Source organism: Vombatus ursinus, unplaced genomic scaffold (genome assembly GCF_900497805.2).
Source record: "Vombatus ursinus unplaced genomic scaffold, bare-nosed wombat genome assembly UNPS02014818.1, whole genome shotgun sequence".
NCBI lineage: Eukaryota > Metazoa > Chordata > Mammalia > Diprotodontia > Vombatidae > Vombatus > Vombatus ursinus.
The window spans coordinates 15,186,453-15,206,524 of NW_020954596.1; the positions used below are offsets into that span (position 1 = coordinate 15,186,453).

Here is a 20,072-nt window from a genome sequence, read left to right on the forward strand (position 1 = left end):
GGAAAACTTCCTTTTTGTTTCTTAGAAATCTGCATTAATACAGTTACCATTATAAAACCACAGCGTTCAGTTTCAGACTACACATTTCGATTCGAGTCTCAACAATGGGACCTGCCATCTAATGCCATGATCAGTCAGAAGCTACACAGAAAATATCAGAAGTCCCTAAGCCGAGAAAAAGTCATTCTACAAGTTTTGGCTGGAACTCAGAAAAGCCTTTTCCCATAGAAACATCAGTATAAATGGCAATTATATTCCAACGCTAGAACACAGAAGCTTAACCTATACCTTAGCTGAAGTTATACTATACACTTGCAAGTTAAAAGAACCCCCGCCCCCTTCCACAAGTGCAGAACAGTAATTCAGAACTCTTGAATACGAAATCGTTTCATATGTATTCCATATGCGGGTACTCTGCTCTTTCATCACGGCACAAAGGTAAGCTCTGGGCTCTCAAAGGTTATGTTAGCAGGGAACTCCCCCAAGTCCTACAGCCAACTGGAAAAGCTTCGAGTCCGTGCCCAACAATGGACTGTGTATGAGAAGGTGCGACGAGTGTCTCCCAACAGATAGTCAGAACTGTGCTGAACCTACTCCAATGAAGTCACAGGAATGGACTTAGTATCCCTCTCTCACAGACCTTCTGAAATACTGAAAAAGAATCTGATACTCAGCAGAGGTTTTAAAGACATAAAAAGAGGTCAATGGAGGATCTGAAAGACCAGGTCTGTGGACACAAGAGATGACAGGGTCTGGCCAGCAAAGCACTTCAGGGAGAAGCTGGACACCAGGACAGGAGGAGGTCCTGACCTAGACCCATCCTGGGGCACATAAAGGATGACTGCCAAGTGGCAGCTTTGTCACCTACTACCCAGCTCTGGGTCACAGATCCAGCATGTATATAAAAGTTATGCTTCATTAACAGCACATATTCAGGTAAGATTAGAGGGACTTATAGGAAAGACCCTGTACATTCACTCTATCCTTAAGGACAGCACAAAAGGCCATCTCCTCAAATCTATCAAATTGGGAGTCAGGAGACCTAAAGTTCAGCCCTAGCTCCGCTTTTACTTAACTTTATGACTTGAATATTGTTACTTAAGCCTTCTGGAGCTGAAGGGGCTGGGCTATATGATCTTTAGGGTCCCTTCTAGCTCAAAAACTCTTTCATTCTATTCTAACGCTGGAAGGTAAGGCAGAATAATAGGGAGGACACTGGACCTCCAAGTTAGAAAGGCTCCACCACTTCCTAGCTACATGACCCTAGACCATTCTGTCTCACCTATAAATGGGAAGCATAATGTTTGCCTGGCTGAAAAGCCTCCACAGATAACACATTCACAGATGGAGCACACCTTAGACATCATCTAATTCAAACCCTTATTTTACAGTTGAAGTAACAGACTTTGTTAAATGGGGTTAAATGACTTTGTTTAAGGTCACGCTTGTTTTTTAATAAGCACCACAACCAGTACATGAACTCAAGGCTTCTAATTCCAAAGCTGGTACTCTTTACACTATATCATATGTTAACTCCCTATTCTCTATCAAGCCAAACAAAACCTCTCTTTTCTCAGCATTTATTTTATGTAGGAAAATGGTAGGCACTGATCTTTGATATGTCAATAAAACGTATTCATAATTTCTATTTAGTATTGATGGAATGAAAGAACTTTACAAACCTTAAAGAGAGTTATTAAGCCAGTTAAACATTATATATCCTCTCAAAAAAATTCTTCAGGCATCAAGACATTGCCCAATTTATAGTTTAATTCCCTTAAACAGATCCATTATTAAATAATGAGGATGATAAATTGAATCTTCAAAGAAGATCTCACAAAAATCCATTCTACTTATTACATAATTATATGTTAATATATTAAATATTTCCCCAAATAGTTAAATATGTACTTAAAAAATTATCTCACATTTCTAAGAAAACTACATAGACATATACATGATAAAGGTCTGATTAAGCATGTGGTTCCCTTCTGTTTACACATGCTAAGAGCATAAAAACATGACAGAATCAGTATGCGGGTTTCATATTCTTGAAACTATTACTCTAAAAAACGGAAAAATTATTTACCCTGAAAGAATCCACTATATTAGTTATATGAAACTAGAGACAAAACATGACTCAGAACAAGGTTTGCCTGTTCTTTAGCTATAACTTTGGTCTTACAAATGAGTAACTGACTACTAACTTAATAAAAAGGAGAATTTTTCATGATTCAAAGTGAGCAGCATCAATGATGATAAAAATCTACTTCACTAAATGTTACCTATGATCTCTACCACCACCATAGGATCCTGGCTCGAGAGCTGGAAGGGGCTTCAGGGCCCAGGAGTCCAACCTCCTCTTTTTTCAACTGAGTAAGCTGAGGCCCAAAGAGGTTAGAAGAGACTTTCCCAAGGTTCAAGAGCAACTATGAGGGGTCAGGGATGACCTGTGGCCCTCAGACTCTACCTCAACTTGAAATCCCAATGTCCTGGGTGACCTTTCAATTTCTATAATAACTAAAGTTACAACGTCAAAAAGATTACTTCATATAACACTGTTAATGGGTTCCAACCACATTATTCAACAAAACTGCTAACAACATTCATTCTCAGATGAGCACGCTGAAAGGCGAGGGGCTTTAATATTCATTGGCCCTGTTCCTCCAACTGCCATTTGAGACAAACTAAGTCGTTCTTCTTTTCCCTCTTACTGTGCAATGGGGGCAACAGCAAAGACCTCTGTGACCATCTGACGTAAGCACCTCGTCTTACAGAGTAGGAAATTATCCAAAGAGAGGATGAGCTGTGGCTCAAAAGTCCCAAGCTAACAAGCAGAAACGTGCTCTCCCTCCACTTTCTACAAGATGCACTCACACCAACTAATGTCACCAAGTTAGTTCAGATTGTTATTCCTATAGGTATCCAACTGCTTCACAGAAGTTTTGTGAATAAGGAACATGAACAGTGGAAGGAAGAAAAGCACATGAGCCTTTCTAAGCTTTTAAGTTACGCTTTCATAGTAGATAAAATTGTATCTGTACTGCTGCTTAAAATTTAAAATCACCAAACTACTTTAACCCTCCTCCTCCCTCCCTACTAACTCAGGACACAGAAGACAGGAGAGGAAACAAAACAAGACAAACTAGGTCATGAACAGGATCGTATGACTAATGCAGGTATAATTACATTCTTTTCTTACTAACATTTCAAACGAGATGGTCTTCTTTCACTGCAATACTGTATGACTATGTAATTAGCTGTCCTCATCAGTCACGTGTTACTTTTAAGTTTAAGACCATAATTCATTTTCATGTCTTGAAGAGAAAGGATAAATGGGAAGAACAAAATCATTCAAGCAATATTAAGAAGCTTGAAGAAAAATACGCTTTTGACCCAAGAGTCTCATTATTTTCAGTAAACCCTGGGTGTTATAAAGAACAAAAGATTACAGGATCACAGATCTGGAACTTAGGAGTTGCTAGTCCGACCCCTTCCTTTCATTTTTAACCACTGACGAAACTGAGGCCTAGGTCGGTAAAGTGATTTCTCAAAGTTCATACAGGGAACAGCGGAGTGAGGTCTCAGACCCAGGTCCTCTGACTCCCAATACAATCCTGTGCCATGCGGCTGAGAGAGACAGTTGATACATATATGTATGTTACATATGTGTTTATAACATATAGAGGGAGATATGCCTACATATTTTGCAAATACAAAGACCTAGAAATAACCTAAACATCCAACAGCTGATGAAAGGCCAATAAATTATATTTTATCAATGTAATGAAATTCAGCACAATTTAACAAACACTCATTAACACCAGAAAGGCCAAGTCTGTCAATCGACACAAAGATATTACAATTTTACTCTGAAATAAAATTTTAATCCTACTCTATTTTCTTGGCTTAATGGATAAAAGAAATGTAGTGTCAATTAATGTAGCTACGTTGTTTGAGGTATTCATAAGTTCTGGTCCATCAAGTGTTAAACACCTTCTATGTGCCAGGCACTGGGCTAGGCACTGCAAGTACAAACACAAAAAAGTCCCTGCCCTCAAAAAGCTTACATTAAAGGTGGGAAGCAGGAGAGCACAACATGACCTCAAGTAAGTCAAAAGCATTTCAAAGCAATTTAGCATAAACTGGGGGAATCAAGACACCTGAGATGAGCTTTCAATAGAGACAGAGACTCCATGAAGCAGGGGAAGAAAGAAGAGCATCCCTGCCATAAAGGCAGAAGATGGAATGTCATGGCCTGCGTATAGCAAACAGACCAGTCTGACTGAACAGAGGACCTGGGGGGTAGCAGCGTGAAATCAGTCTAGCAAGATAGTTAAATTGTAAACGGCTTTCAATGACAAACGGAGGAGCTTGTATCTAGAGGGAGTTCATGACGGAAAGTCTCCATAATGAGGAATGGAAAAGAAGTTAAAATGAGGCCACCCATACCCTAAAGAGGTATTTAACTTTTTAAAGAACTTAGCATGCAATTTTTTACACAATGCTGTATTACTTGTTCAAGCTTTATAAATGTACTGTGTACAAAATCATAGGCAGTTTTGTGTTTCAGTCTAGCAGACATACCTTTTGTGTTTTCTTGGAATCCTTCTGAGAATTCTCTCGAAGTGGTACTTTCCCAAATACCTTCCATCCCAAATCACCATGTGGGTCAAGTCGTGCATTTTGCTTTCTAGCAAACAAATTCCTACAAAAAGAAAATATAAACAGTAGGAAATTATTAGGCATTAACTATGAACGCTGAAGTGACAGCTCTCTTTCCTCCATCATAAATATAGTATACTATGTAGAATTATACAAGTACTACTATACATTGGAATCAATTTTTAAACTTACATGCCAAAAAAAAAACCCCAAAAACAAAAACAGAAAACAAAGTTAAAAGAACAACTGCAAATGCACTGGGAAGAGGACAAAGATAAAAGGATTTTTCTCCCTTTTTTGTTAATTTGTGAGACTCTACCATACTCCATCATATAAGATTTTCACCCTTATTTTGTAAAATTGATCTTTATGCCTGATAGTTATTCAGTTTATAACAAAATACACATAAAATTAAATGTAGCTGTATGCAGAGAAAAATAATATTCAAACAAAAATAAGCACTATGATAATTCTAGGGCATTAACTATACGACTCTACCATTTATTCTAAGAAAATCTGTGACACAGTTAATTCTGTCTCCTGAATTTATCATAAGTAACACTTCTAGCAAGATAAATGCATATTTCTTGGCAATTTTTCAAGCACAAGAGAGAGGAACTACTAAGAGAATTTCTAAATGAGATCATTTTCAGTGGAAATAATAAATAACCAGAATACCTAAGTAAACAAGCAAATTATCTCCACTCTCACTACAAAATTATCATAACATATTGCCCTATTTTGACAATTTCTATGGAAAAAGAAAACAAATGCTTCCACTTCATCTTCCCAACCTCCTTGAATCTATTCCAGAAATCATTTGCTGGAATAGTTGCTGCAGGCAATTTCTATTTAAATTTACAAAAAATGAACTGAGGTTTTGTTTTATTTTTTTTTTCCCAGTAACCCAACTGGTTTGACTTTTAAGAGTTTAAAGATGCTGGAGTTCAGTTTAAAACTTCAGATGATTCTTAGAATAATAAGTTTGAGGTTGGCTAGGTTGAAAACAAGAAAAACTTTGGGGAAGACTTTCAAAATTACTGAAGATAAAAGGCCCAGCTACTTTTTTCCTTGCTCTGGTTCAAGTCTTTCCCTTCAATCCGACAGGAGAAACATCCTGGTAAACAGTTTTTTAAGTGTTCATCTGGTACTATGAAAAAACTTATTTGTGAACATAACAGAAAAACTTGCTATATAATTAAATTCCTTCCCTCCCACATAGTCATGAAGATATTTGAAACTGAAGGCTTATTTTTTAGCATACTATTACTTATTTTTATTTCTTTAAATACATTTTATTGATGATATATTTTTACATCACAGCCACTATCCATCCATCTCTTCCTATCCAGACTGAACTCTTCCATATGACAAAGAAAAACTATCAAGGAAAAAAAAGAGAATCAAGTGAGCATAATGTAATATCAAGAACCAAGCAAAAGTAGAGAAGAAGCTAATGATTAGAGCCAGAAGGCAACGTCCAAAAGTGAAAACAAGATCAACTCAGTAATCAGTTAAGGGGTCCCAACGAATAAGACTTGTTGTTATTCAGTTGTTTCATTCATGTCCAACTCTCCATGACCCCATTTGGGATTTTCTTGGCAGAGATACTAGAGTGGTTTGCTATTTCCTTCTCCAGCTCTACAGATGAGGAAACTGAAGCAGAGCTAAGTGACTTAGTCACACAGATAGTAAGTATCCAAGGCCAGCTCTTCCTGACTCCAGGCCTGGCACTCTATCCACTATACCACCTAGCAGCCAAGAATAAGGCAACAATTGTTCAATTACCAAAAATAAAAAAATTAAGGGTCAGAATAGCAAACCTGACAAAAAAAATGCCATCAATGTGCCAACCTCAGTTGGCCTATGAGCATGTAAATCTTGCATGCCCAACTAGTCACAGCTATTCCTTTTAAGTCATAGTGGCACAGTGCAAAGAGTGTTTAGAATTAGAAAAGTTGGGTTCAAATCCCAGTTTTGTCTCTTACTATCTGTGGTAGTCTGGGTCTCAGTATCCTTACCCATAACATGAGGAGGTTGACATAGAAGCCCTCTAAATTATCTTCCAACTTTTATTAAAAAAAATCAGGTAGAAAGTTTCATCATCCACTCTATTCTCTATATCACAAGCCAATTCCACAGAGTGGTCAAGAAGTTACTTGGGACTTCATATGACGGCAATGTTAATTCCCTTCCCTAAGGAAAGCTGAATAGTCAGGGGACAGAATCAAAACAAGACTTTAAAAAGATTAAATCTGGCAGTAAGAGAAGAAAGTGAGAGAAGACATGGAGGTGGGGAGATGGGTTAGAAAGCTACTCTAATTGTCCAGAAGACGGGTAATGATAGCCTGAACTATTGGGGTAGCAAACGGAAAAAGAAAAGAGAAGGCAGTTGTAACAAGGATTTCAAATTATTAAACATATATTTAGGAAATTGTTGAATCTCAACAACTGCTGGAGAGAGGGGTTGCTTGGAGAGAAGGATAAGTTAAAATTGACTCTTAGACCATCCTAATTGATAAATGGACAAAGGATGTGAACAGGCAGTTCTCTGAAGAAGATAGCAAAGCTATGAAGAGTCATATGAAAAAATGCTCCAAATCACTAATAAGTAGAGAAATTCATATTAAAGCAATTCTGATGTTCTTGCCTTCACCCATCAGATTAGGAAAGACGACAAGAAAGGAAACTGACAAGTTAGAGGGGCTACACAAAGACAGACACATTAATGCACTTTTGATGGAGCTATGAACAAAAACAAAAGTTACTGAACTGTAGATACCCTTTGACCCAGAGATACCACTGTTAGACCAAAGAGAACAAAGAAAGGAAAATTATTATATGTACCAAAAATATTTATAACAGCTTATTTTTTTGTACTAGCCAAGAACCAGGACCTAAGGGAGTACCCATCAAGTGAGAATAGCTGAACAAATTAAGGCATATGTGTAAAAGTGTAATACTATAATGCTGTAAGAAAAGATGAGAGGGACGGTTTCAGAGAAACCTGGAAAAAGCTTTATGAACTGATGCAGACTGAAGCGAGCAGAACCAGGAGTACACTTTAAGTAATAAGTAAACACCAAAGACAAGCAACTTCAGAGACTTAACAACTCTAATCAGCTTAAGTCCCATTAGTCTTCTGAGCTGCTCCATCTATCTTGTTTATATATAGTCTTCCCCATGAGATTGTGAGCAACTTGAGATCAGGGTGTTTTTTGTCCCTCTTTTGCATCCCCATCACATGGTAGAGTACCTAGCACAGAGCAGATGGTTAATGAATGTTTGCTGACATGTTATTCTTCACCAGTTTCCCATCTCCAAGCCCTCAAGAATTGGCTATCTCTCATGCTTAGACTAAACCTGCTCCTGACCAGAGTGCCTCACAGAATCCTGACATTCTTTGAGATTCTTTTAAAGCTCTCCCTGATGACCCCCAATTCTAGTGACCCCCTTCCCAAACCACTGTATTTTCCTACTTTGTATTCTCATTACATTTATTCTGTATATCTTATTATGCACTTATTGTGTTCCCCATTAAGACGGAAGTTCCTTGCAAGAAGGGCTTGTTTCATTCTTGGTATATATGTCCCCAGCCCCTGGCAGAGTGCCTGGCACAGAGAAGACTCGATTGGTCGAATACCAATTGAGTTTTATTCAACTTTATGTACCACTCATCACCTAGTTCAATACATTGCACATGCCCAAAAAATACTAGTTAAATGGAAGGTCTGGGAAGAGCAAACATACATTAACAAACATTTATTAAGTGCCGAGTAAGTGCCAGTTACTGTACTAGATGCTGGGGATACAAAGACAAAAATAAAACAGTCCCTGCCCTCAAGTAGCTTCCATTCAATTGCGGCCAAACATATAAATAAAGGCATATAAATATATGAAATAGAACAAAATAGAAACAAAAAAGAAACAAAGACAAAATAGAAACAAGGTGATTTGAGGAGGGTACTAGTGGTACTAGAGGGAATCAGAAAAGGACTCTAATACAAAATGATACTTTAAATCAATCTTGATGCTGACTAGGCAGTTAGCTACATGATAACAGTTAGATCAGACACTAGAATGGAGTCATAAAGACCTGAGTTCAAATCCTACCCCAGACACTTACCAGCTTTGTAACCCTGAGAAAATGACAACCTTTTGGTTTCAGTTTCCTCATCTGTAAAATAGGGATAATTATAATATCACCAACCTCACAGGGTTGTTGAGGAGAAAAGGGAAGAAAGGGATGAGATGAGATAACATTACGTAAAACACTCTGCAAACTTTAAAGTGCTATGTAAGTGCTGGTTCTTGTTATTATTGCTTCTACTAGGGATTCTATTAGGCAAAGATGAGCATTCTGAGCATTAGTTACAGTCAATGCAAAGGCACGGGGATGGGAAATGCCTTGACATGCACGAGGCATGATAGGAAGGCCAGTGTGACTGGATTAGAGAATGCATGAGAGTTGTGTGAAAAAATTAGAAAGGTAGGTTGAAACCAGATTAGAAAGTATCTGAAATGCCAAAGAGAGGGCTTTAGATTTGACCCTCCAGGCAACACGGAGTCACTGGAATAATAAAAAATGTTTTTGGTATTATGAACTTGACAGACAAGAATGAGCACTTCCAACACACACAAAAAAAGGGGGTGGGGATCGTACATGAACTATGAATCTCTATTACATATAGCTTATACTTTTTAAAAGAATGATAAATTCAATTTGTTAATTTCAAAGGTGCCCCACTTGTCTCTCTTTATGGATGAGAAGAGCCGGAAAATCTGATCACAATGCTCATTTTTCAAAGTTGTTTTTCTTTACATAAATTCTTCTTTTTTCTGTTCACTCTGAATCAACTCTCCAAATTCATCCTTTGTCATTTTTTATCACACAAAAGTATTCCAAAATAAGTGATGAACACTCTCTTAGTTTCCAATTCCGAGCTACAACAGCATCACTATAAATATTTTTACATACACACACACACACACACACACACACATATGTATATGCTTATAATTCATTTTCCTCCTCCTTTGATGTCTTTGGGGAACTAGCCTAGTAGTAATAGCACTGGGTTTAAGACAAAGCACAATTTACTCACGTGGAGTTTAGATCCAAATTGATTTCCAGGAGGACCAGACCAATTCACAACTGTACCAACAGAGAAATGGTGCATCTGTTCTCCTATAATCTCTTTGACGATTGTCATTTCCCTTTTTTGTCATCTTTGCAATCTGATGAGCATGAAGTTGAACCTCACAACTGTTTATCTTCATTTCTCATTAATTACTTTGAGATTGTTGGGCTTTTTTAAAATAGTTGTTGAGAGTTTAGATTTATTCCTTTGGGAAATGTCTGCTCATATCCTTTGACTATCTTTTGGGGAATGGGTCTTGTTTTTATGTATTTGAATCACTTCCTTATATATCTCAGATAATGAGGCTTTATCAGAGGAATCTGATGCAAAGATTTTTTTTTTAAATTCAAGCTCCTAGTCTTTCCCTCCTACCTCCCACCCTCCACTATGAAAAGAAAAAAACAAAAAAACAAAAAACAAAATCCATTACAAATGTGTATTGTCAAGTAAGACAAATTCCCACCCTGGCCATGTCTGAAAATTACATATATGATTCAATCTTTACTCTGAATCCACAACCTCTCTATTTGGAGGTGGGCAACATATTACATTGTGAGTCCTCTGGAATTGTGGTCGATCATTTTGTTGATTAGAATTCCTAAATCTTTCAAAGTTGTCTGTCTTTTATAATATTATTGTTATTGTAAAGACAATTATCCTGATTTTGTTCACTTCGTTGCACATTAGGTCATAAAAGTATTGCTAGATTTCTCTGGAAGTGTCCCTTTCATCATTTCTTAAGGAGCAATCATATTCTATTGCATTCACGTAAGATAATTTATTCAGTCATCCCCCAATTGATGGGTATTCCCCCTTAGTTTCAATTATTTGCCACCACAAAATGTACATCTGGGTCCTTTTCCTCTTTCTTTGATCTCTTTGGGGTCTAGGCCTAGTAGCAATATCACTGGGTTAAAGTATATGCAGAGTTTAATAGTTTGGGGGCATAATTCCTAATTATTTTCCAGAACAACTAGACCAGCTCACAATTCTCCAACAGTGCATTAATGTACTTGTTTTACCACAGCCCTTCCTGCACCTGTCATTTTCCTTTTTGTCAACTTTGCCAATCTGATGGATGTGAGAGAATACTTCAGAATTGTTTTAATGTGAATTTCTCTGATGAGATTTGATTCTTCTACCAAAGACAGCAAATATAAAGAAAAGTCCTAAAATGACTTCTTGTATAAACAATACTTTCAAATTGAAAGGAGCAAAACTAAAATTTTACTTCTACAAAGTATATCATATTTAAAAATAAAAAATATAAATCTGAAAAGTATTTTAAATATATTTCCATCTTAATGAATGGACATTTAAAACATGCCAGGTCATTTATTTTAAAACTTTTTTTAAAAATAAATGATGCCAACTGCTATAGAAATAAGGGTTCTGTACAAAGAACAATTTCAAATGTCAAAGTTGATGAATCCTCCTGATGATTTCATCCTAGAGAAGCTAAGAAAAATTCTGTGCTCTAGAATTCAGATTGTAATCACTCAATAAACTTCAATAGCATTTCAACGGCCAGTACTCTTCGGTAAGAAAATCTACCCTAACATACAAAATAATAGCCCTCCCAAACTATGTTATATTCCAAGATTATTCACTGGTCAAATCATCAGAAAATTGTACAAAGCTCTACCTAAAAAAGATTCCTGAGATCTTGGAGAAGAGGAACAACAACAACAACAAAAATTTCATGCATTTAACATGTATTTCTTGAGACCCAATTATCTGCATAAGATACACAAGATTGTTTGATGAGATGCAGAAGAAATTTTAAAAAAACAGTCTGTGCCATTCAAAAGTTCACGTTTTAATTTGGAAGGCTGGACACACATCTGTAAAAATATCATATAAAAAAGCAAGGTAATAAAAGAATCCAGAGTACACAGAATACACAAATGAATTGCATAAAATTAAAGGAGGTAAAAGAAAGAAAGATTTTTATCAAGGAAAAGTTGAGAAATCTCTGAGGATCTTGTAAGAAAAGAGAAGCTAACTCTTTTTCTGAGATGATTTTAAAGTGCAGTTCAGGATCGGGTCCAGAGCGTCAATAGGTTATGATCCTAAGTCAAAGTCCAGTCCTGGTGAACTTTTCTTGCCTGTTTTCTACCCAGAAATGAAAGCTATAGCAGCTGATTCACCACAGTCAATCCTAAAATTTGTTGGAGAACAAAAGTCGCCACTGAGACTAAGGAATAAAGAACATCTAAAAACATAAAGCTTGTAAGGTCATTGGGCTCCAACAACAGTAATAATTGCTATACAAAATTAAGGTACCAGTGTGTAAATGGAAAATCTGAAAACTAAACAAATGGAAAGAAGAGGTGGTGAGGCTTTTAAAAAGTGACTCTTGATACCTGAAAAGAGCCAGGGCAATGACATTCAGCATTTACTGCCATACAGTGTGTTAAGTGCTAAAGAATGTACAAAGTTAAGATATTCCCTATTGTCACAAAGCTTACAGCCTAATTTTTTAAAAAAATTCTGCCAAGGACAGCCAATGTTTTGCACCAACTTTCTTCTATGTGACCACAGAATGTGGAATACTTGAAGTTAGCAGCAATGACAACACAGGGGACCCACCTAGTATACAGCCAATGCTCTCTCACTGTCCCACTCTTAAATCACTTGTCCTAAAGAACACAGGCACCATAGTGATAGAAGTACAAGAGAAAGCTGAAGAACTCCACCAGAAAGTAACCAGGAAGACTAGACACCATGCAGAATTTGAAATTACTGAACAGAATTTCAAGATCTTATTTTACTAGCAAATTTAGTTTTAAAAGAAGTCACTTTTGGGTTTAAGTCAAATAACTGTGATAATTACTAAATGACCAATGAAGGTACAAAATATTGAGTCAATTTGCACATTGTCTCCCCCAATTGAGTCTGAGCTCCTTAAGATCAGGGGATGTTTTTTGCCTTCCTTTGTGTCCCCAGCACTTAGCATAGTGCCTGGCACAGAGGAAACACTTAATGCTCACTGACTGGACTTGACATTGCTCCTACGTAACCTGTGGGGTTAAGGAGAATAAGTTGAAACAGTCCTCTATATTTCAGCCCTTCACATTCAAGCATATGAGTCCTGAAATTGCAGCAAAGTAACAGTATTTATCACCTGAAGCTGAGCCTGTGGTCACCCAATATGCAAAGAAAATAACAATGACCAATATCTCCTGTGGGGCCACCTAAGACCTCTGGTGGAGGGGAAACATTTTAGGAAGAACACTGATAAGCTGGAGAGTGCTTATAGGAAGGCAACCAGGATAGTGAAGGGTCTTGGGCTCATGTCATATAAGGAATGGCTGAAGAAACTGAGGATATGGGACCTGGAAAAATGGGTGATAAATATGATAGCTATCTTCAGGATCCGAAGGGCTATCACATAGAAGGAGGGGAAAGGAGTATAGGAATGAGCATTTATTAAGCACCTACTAATGTGCCAGGTACTGTAGTAAGCACTTTATAAACATTACCTCATTTGATCCCCACAACAGCCCTGCAAGGTAGATGCTGTTATTATCTCCATTTTACAGTTGGGGAAAACTGAGGCAAACAAGAGACTAAATGACTTACCCAGGTTCACACAGCTAATACATGTCTGAGGCTAAATTCGAACTCTGGGCTTTCTGACTCTAGGCTCAGCACTCTATTCACTTCACTACTCAATTGCCTCTAGCAGGATTAGATTTGTTCTCCTTAGACTCAGAGAACAAAACTAGGTGCAATGAGTAGAAAATGAAGAAGAGGCTAACTGAAGCTTGAGGTGCAACAGTAAAACTTTTGATTAGAGATGTCCAAAAGAAAAATAGGCTACCTTGCCAGGCAATGGCCTCTCTCTACCCAAGGCAACATGGTGGTACAGTAGAAAGGGCACTGGGGCTACAGTATGGAAGACCTCAAATCACAATCCTGCCTCAGATACTTATTTACTGTGTGACCCTGGGCAAGTCACTTACTCTGCCTTAGCTTCACGCTCTGTAAAATGGAAATGATAATATAGCCCCTGTCTTCTTCCAGGGTTATTGTAAGGCTCAAACGTGACGTAAAGCACTTACCACAGAGACTAGAACATAGTAGGTGTTTAATAAATGCTTGCTTTTTTCCTTCCTTCCTTCAATTTGGCACTGAATGATTTTCACCACTTATTCCAACCTATCTTTCCAGGCTGATTTCATATGAATCCTCTAAGAGGCATTCTATACTACAGCCCAATTGGTCTACCCAAAGTTCTCCTCCGGCACTTGCCCAAGGCCACACCCCATTCCTAGAATACTCTTCTTCCTCATCTCAGACTCTTGGAATCCCTAGTTCCCTTCCGGGCCCAGCTCAAGTACCATCCCACAAGAGGCCTTTCCTCATTAACAAAATCATAATGCTCTCTCATTTGCTTTGCATTAATTTTTTTGACCTAAACCAGTTAAGGATCACAAAGATATTTGTAATCCTTACTATTTTCTTACACACTTAGGTGGGGAGGGGAAGAAGGAAATAAAGATCTGCTTTCAGGAAAAGAGAAAATAAGAACCAGTATTCCCTAAGTAAACAGTTTCTATAATGAGGTTTACCTTTTCCAAGGAAAACACATAGCAATGAGGAAGACAAAGGTTTTACTACCCTATTCAATCACAACTGTAGGAGTCCACAGTTTCTCACAAACAACTATTAAAGAGCTAGAAAGTCTCTTGGAAAAAAATCTATTTTAATCTATTTTGACCTTTGCACATATTGTTTCTTCCCAGTAGAATGTTAGCTCTTGGAAAGCAAACTCACTTTTTTCCTCTGAATCCTCAGGCCTAGCCCAGCCTGGGACATACAGAAGGCACTTTAAAAATACTCTTTAGTTCTGCCAGAAGTGGATGAAGTGCTGGAGGCACTCTTGTGGGAATGACACAAGAAAGGTCACATAGTCAGGATGCTAGACCACAGCTAGACCACATGACTTACATGCTGGATCAAACACAACCAGAAACAACCCACCAGGAAGGTGAACACCAGGCATGATAAGCCATGGATTGCTTAGGCAAAAACGAAAGCCTCACGTACTAGAACGTCAATTCTGGTTAGTAAATATGGCAACACTATCATCATGAGAAGTAACAGTGGATCTGAAAAGAATGTATCACCAAATATCTTACCATTTCTGGGGATAGCCTTAAGGAAAAGGAAAAATATAGCATACAGATATAATTAGGCTACTGCCAATTATTAACAATGATTTGTACATCAGAAGCAGAATGAGAGATATTATTAAGGACTTAAAAGACTAAAAAGAGTGAGCCATCACATAGGAAGAGCCAAGGGCTCATCCGAGTCTCAACATGAGGGTGCTGCTGCAACAGGCCTCCATCACACTGGAAAATCCTCCATGGAGGATTTGCAGCCGATAGGGATGAGAATCATAAGCAAAGACGGCCAGAGCTGGCTGTGATCTGTTCTACCGAGGGAAGCAATTGTATTCACAAGATCACCAAACTATCTAAGTGGTCTGACGGACCAATAAGAGGTGCTTCATTTCTGTTTGTCCCCAGACTGATCCACTGTAAGCAAATCACAAGCTGCACATAAAGAGAATCAGTCCCAACTATTTTATCAGATGCTCGGTATCAATATAAAAAAAGAGAGAGAGAGAGAGAGAGACAGAAGAAACAGGTCATGAAGTCTCCAATCCTCTCCTCTTGCAGATAAGGAAATAGAGGCTTAAGGAACATTCTCCAACTATTGCTATCATCAAAAGTAAAAAAGGTAAAAAACTTCAGATGCTTCTAAACAGTGAAGCTACAGCCCTTCTACTTGTGCAATAGTTTTCTCATCATCACTACAGTGTAGCAAAATAAAGCAATCACAGAAGGAGGGTTACACTCAAGTATTAGTAATCTCCATATCTGGATAAACAGGTTTCACAAGTCACCAAAATGCAGGTGACTTGGGGAGTTAAGAAGTTATCGTTTCCAAGGGTCATTAACAAAGAAATGCTCCAAACGCCCACTCTAAAACATATAACATATTTGAACTCACTTGATAATAATATTTTAATCATTGACTTGAGACTTCTTTGACCTTTTCTCCTTTGTGCTCAAGGCAGCGAAAATGTCTGTGCAAGTGAGACACGGGACAAGTAAAAAAACAACTTAAAATTCCTTTGAATTTAGTTCCTTAAATCTAACTCCAAACCTCATCTGAGAACTGTTCTGTACTCCAAGAGAAAATTCAAATCCTCTTTTCTGATTTAACTGCTTAGTTTTTCAATTTGTTTTGGTGGGATAAGGCAGAAAACATTATTTTTTAAAATATTTCCCAAGACGCCTATTTGAGAGATTGTTTCCAAATCAATGCTACCAACTTTCACCTAAGGTAAAAAATAAGGTCTACAGGGGATGGGGGTGGGGTGAGAAATAAGGGTAATAAGTCTCGGGTATTTCCCAGCACCTTCTGGAATCTTGAATCCAGTCCCCAAAGATATTTGTAATCCTTACTATTTTCTTACACACTTAGGTGGGGAGGGGAAGAAGGAAATAAAAATCTGCTTTCAGGAAAAGAGAAAATAAGAGCCAGTATTCCCTAAGTAAATAGTTTCTATAATGAGGTTTACCTTTTCCAAGGAAAACACATAGCAATGAGGAAGACAAAGGTTTTACTACCCTATTCAATCACAACTGTAGGAGTCCACAGTTTCTCACAAACAACTATTAAAGAGCTAGAAAGTCTTCGAAAAAAATCTATTTTAAAAATTAGCAAGCCCTTACACCCTTTATTAAGCACAAGCAACACAACAGTTACACCTATAAAAATGATTAAGTTCATACAACAATGTTGAATTCAACTCACTCAAGTATCTTGAGTGATCTTAAGCTAAATTTGAAAACTTATTTTATATACCTCTGTCTAAACAGATTACCAATTACCAAAAAAGTTCAAAAAACCAAAAGGGTGTTTAAGTTTGAGACAACAAACCTGTCCATTAACAGGAATAAAGGTGAGACAGCCATTGCTCCTACTGTAACAACGCAGATATAAAAAGCCTGCTGCCGGTAATCTTGCACTCTGAGTTAGACATTCCTGCCAAGCTCTTCAGGATCACTGTCCAAAGAAAAAAGCAGCTGCTTGAGTTTACAGCTGTCACTTCATAAACCTGCCTGAAAGTTAAAGTGTGGACAGTTGAATAAACTAGCCTCTTCCTCAGTGTAAATAGAGAGGACTGGCGCTTACTTTACATTAATCAAAGGGAGGGGTTGAGCCAAAAGTTAGGTAGGGCTGTAAACACCCACTGAAACTTGCTCATAAACACAGGTTCATTTTGGTCAGAAACAGAACTGCATCCTGAACTCATGGATACAAACTCAAAGAGTTCTAGGGATAAGTCTGCTGGGACAATTTTCACAAATATCAATATGGATTTTTATATATTAGTAAAAAATTTTCTGACACATTTTACATCTGTTATTAAATATAATTTAAACTTAAAGGAAAGCTGTTTGAAAACTGAAATAAGTTGTTTGGAATATTTAAGGGGGGAAATTATAACCACAGTGATGTATTTAAATTTTCTATTTCCAAAAGAATATATCGTACTGTGTACAGGAAGAATAATCATTAAGTCACATTCATAAAAACAATTCATAACCTTAACATCAGTATAACACTAAACTGATTGATTTGTTTTAAACCCATAGCAAGTTATAAGTTCTCCACTTGTAATAATAGCAAAATTTGATTGTTTGTAGAGATTCTTACAATGGTAAAATGTAATTATTAACTGATCCTGAAATAGATTTCAATTTTTCCTCAACTAGTATGTCACTGAAATTTCAATAGTTACTATGCAATCTGACAGGTTTGCCAAGAACTGAGATAGACACTGACTAAGTAAGCTCTATCCCTGTGTTCCCAAGCTCCTGAAACACTCACATTTAAAGGCATTTCAGTTGCATTTTTGTAAGAAAATCAAAGGCAGGAGAAAGAAAATGGTTATATAACTTTGCTACATTCATTTTACTAAAAATAAATAATTGCTAACTATTCTCCATCTGCTCTTGTCCTACTGAACAAGGGGGAAACAAACAGCAAAATTACTGGTGAGTACATGACCTTTTTTAACGGTTAAGTGAATAATCAGAATAATCCTATATAAATGGGAAGTCAAGTTACACTGCCTAGAAAAAAAAAAGAATAGCATGCCCTACTCTCGATACTAGAAACAATCAAGGATAAAATATTCATCTACATCTAGTGGCTTTGATAGACCCTATAAATTCATACTGATTTAATATTAACTTTTTTTGGAATTTCTATAAAACCTATAATTAGTATTCAAAGAAAAGATAATAAAATTATTTTAATAAACCAGTTAATCGTGCTAGGAAAAAAGTCTAGACCTTGACTAGTATAGTTAATCTTCTGACAATCGCTTTAAATTGTGCATGTTCTGATTACTATCCAGATCTTCAAATAATTCATTAAAGTTCATTTTATGTAAACACAAGTATTTCTAATACACATAAATGCATACAGACATATGTAATCAACCTTCAATTACATTTATTTCCTTTCATGTCAATAGGAACTATTCAGACACATTGAAACCGATCAATTTTTAAGTTGGGGCAACTTCTCCCTTAGCACAGTTTCAGGATAAGTAGTCAAACCATTACGATCAGAGAGGAAAAAAAAATTAGCACAGGAGAATTCTGTTATAGAACCCAGATCATCACTGCATGATGCCAGAGTTAGGTTCTGGTATACTGCATTTCATCACTTTCACAATGAAAATCAGCATAGTACATCGACATTGCTCTTCTCCCTTATCTCTTTCCTATAACTTCTGAACAACCAAAACAAAGATACTCGCTCCTCTCTTGAACCACTAATTCTGTGGGGAAGTTCAAGCAGTGAGTTGGAACTAAGGGACCTGCTGAAAACTCCTGAAATCTGAAAGGAGAGGAAATCCTAACGATAAACAGCACCTTTCAAATGCATACACAGGCTCTACTCACTCCCGCCTTTGCTATCTTACACACAAAGTCTGGCTGAAACTAGCCTTCCTGTCAGTTGAAGGACGGCAGACCCCTGAGGAGACCCAAATGCAATTATTTTGCCATTTCTGAACTCATTCTTCCCTGAGGATGGGTAAGATCAATGAAAGTGTCCATGCTCAACTCATCCTTTCCCCCACTTAAAAATTTTAAAAATCAGAGTGAAGGGGGAAGAAGTTCTACGAGTGATATCAAACACGCTTATGACTAAGCAGATTTGTCAGGGGGTGAGGAAGGGAGGGGACAGAGACTTTCTCCTAGTCAAAATAAAAAGTAGTATCAAAAGTGGAGTGTACACAGTCAAGGATATAGTCCAACTTCTTTTTAAGGTCACAGATTTAGAGGTGAAAGGGAGCTAAGAGACTGTCTAGTCAGGATCATGGGCTTTGAATTGAAAGAGCCCTTAGAAATCATCTAAATTAAATCCCCTCATTTTACAGACGAAGAAATGAGGCCTAGAGATGTCAGATGACTTGCCCAAGGTCACACAGAGTTCCAGAGGCAAAAGTTCTGATTCCAGATCCAGTCTTCATACCACACTTGTATTCTCCAACACCTCCATTTTACAGATGAGGAAACTGAGTCACAGCAAAGTCAGGACCACTCATTCAGACGATCAACAGACAATCAACAGCTAAGGCTCGGCGCTGAGATATATACCCAGCCTACCTGACCATTTGTTGTTGCAATCTATATTATCTGTAAGCATGCATACTAAAAGTAAAGATTACCAAATATTACTGAAGATATTGGCGGTGCTAAATATCTAAGGACCAGAGTTTAAAATATTTAAGACAGACAAAAGAATCATCAATCCCAGAATTAGAATGAACCACAACAGATCATCTAGTCCATTCTTTGCCTTCAGACAGTAGAATACAATGATTGTTAGTTTACAGACAACTGAAGTTTAAAAATCCCAGGCACCTCGCCAAAGATCATAAGCCAGCTACCTCATAGCATTTTGCTGTTACTGAAAGCTTGAATGAGGGTTCTCCTTTAAAAAAAATCAAAATAACAAATATTTGTCCAACTTCAGGCCAACCAACATGTTTCCAAATAATATGAGAAGAAAGGAATTAAATTAAAATGGCATTTCTCTTCTTTTATCTATCTATCTATGTGTGTATGTGTGTGTGTGTGTGTGTGTGTGTGTGTGTGTATTTTTTTTTTTTTTTTGGTGAGGCAATCCGGGTTAAGTGACTTGCCCAGGGCCACACAGCTT

At 37.3% G+C, this 20,072-nt stretch overlaps 1 protein-coding gene across 2 annotated transcripts in view; it reads right to left on the reverse strand.

Annotated features, from left to right (window-relative positions):
- The window catches only part of TBC1D14 (TBC1 domain family member 14), a 108,638-nt gene that overhangs the window by 61,103 nt on the left and 27,463 nt on the right, over nucleotides 1-20,072 (reverse strand). For both annotated transcript variants that reach the window (XR_003566808.1, XM_027836171.1), the window contains exon 3: nucleotides 4,588-4,708. Coding sequence is in view for 1 of the 2 variants with exons in the window: in XM_027836171.1 (XP_027691972.1) it covers nucleotides 4,588-4,708 (121 nt within the window). In the remaining variant the exon portion in view is untranslated. The remainder of the gene's footprint in view (nucleotides 1-4,587; nucleotides 4,709-20,072) is intronic.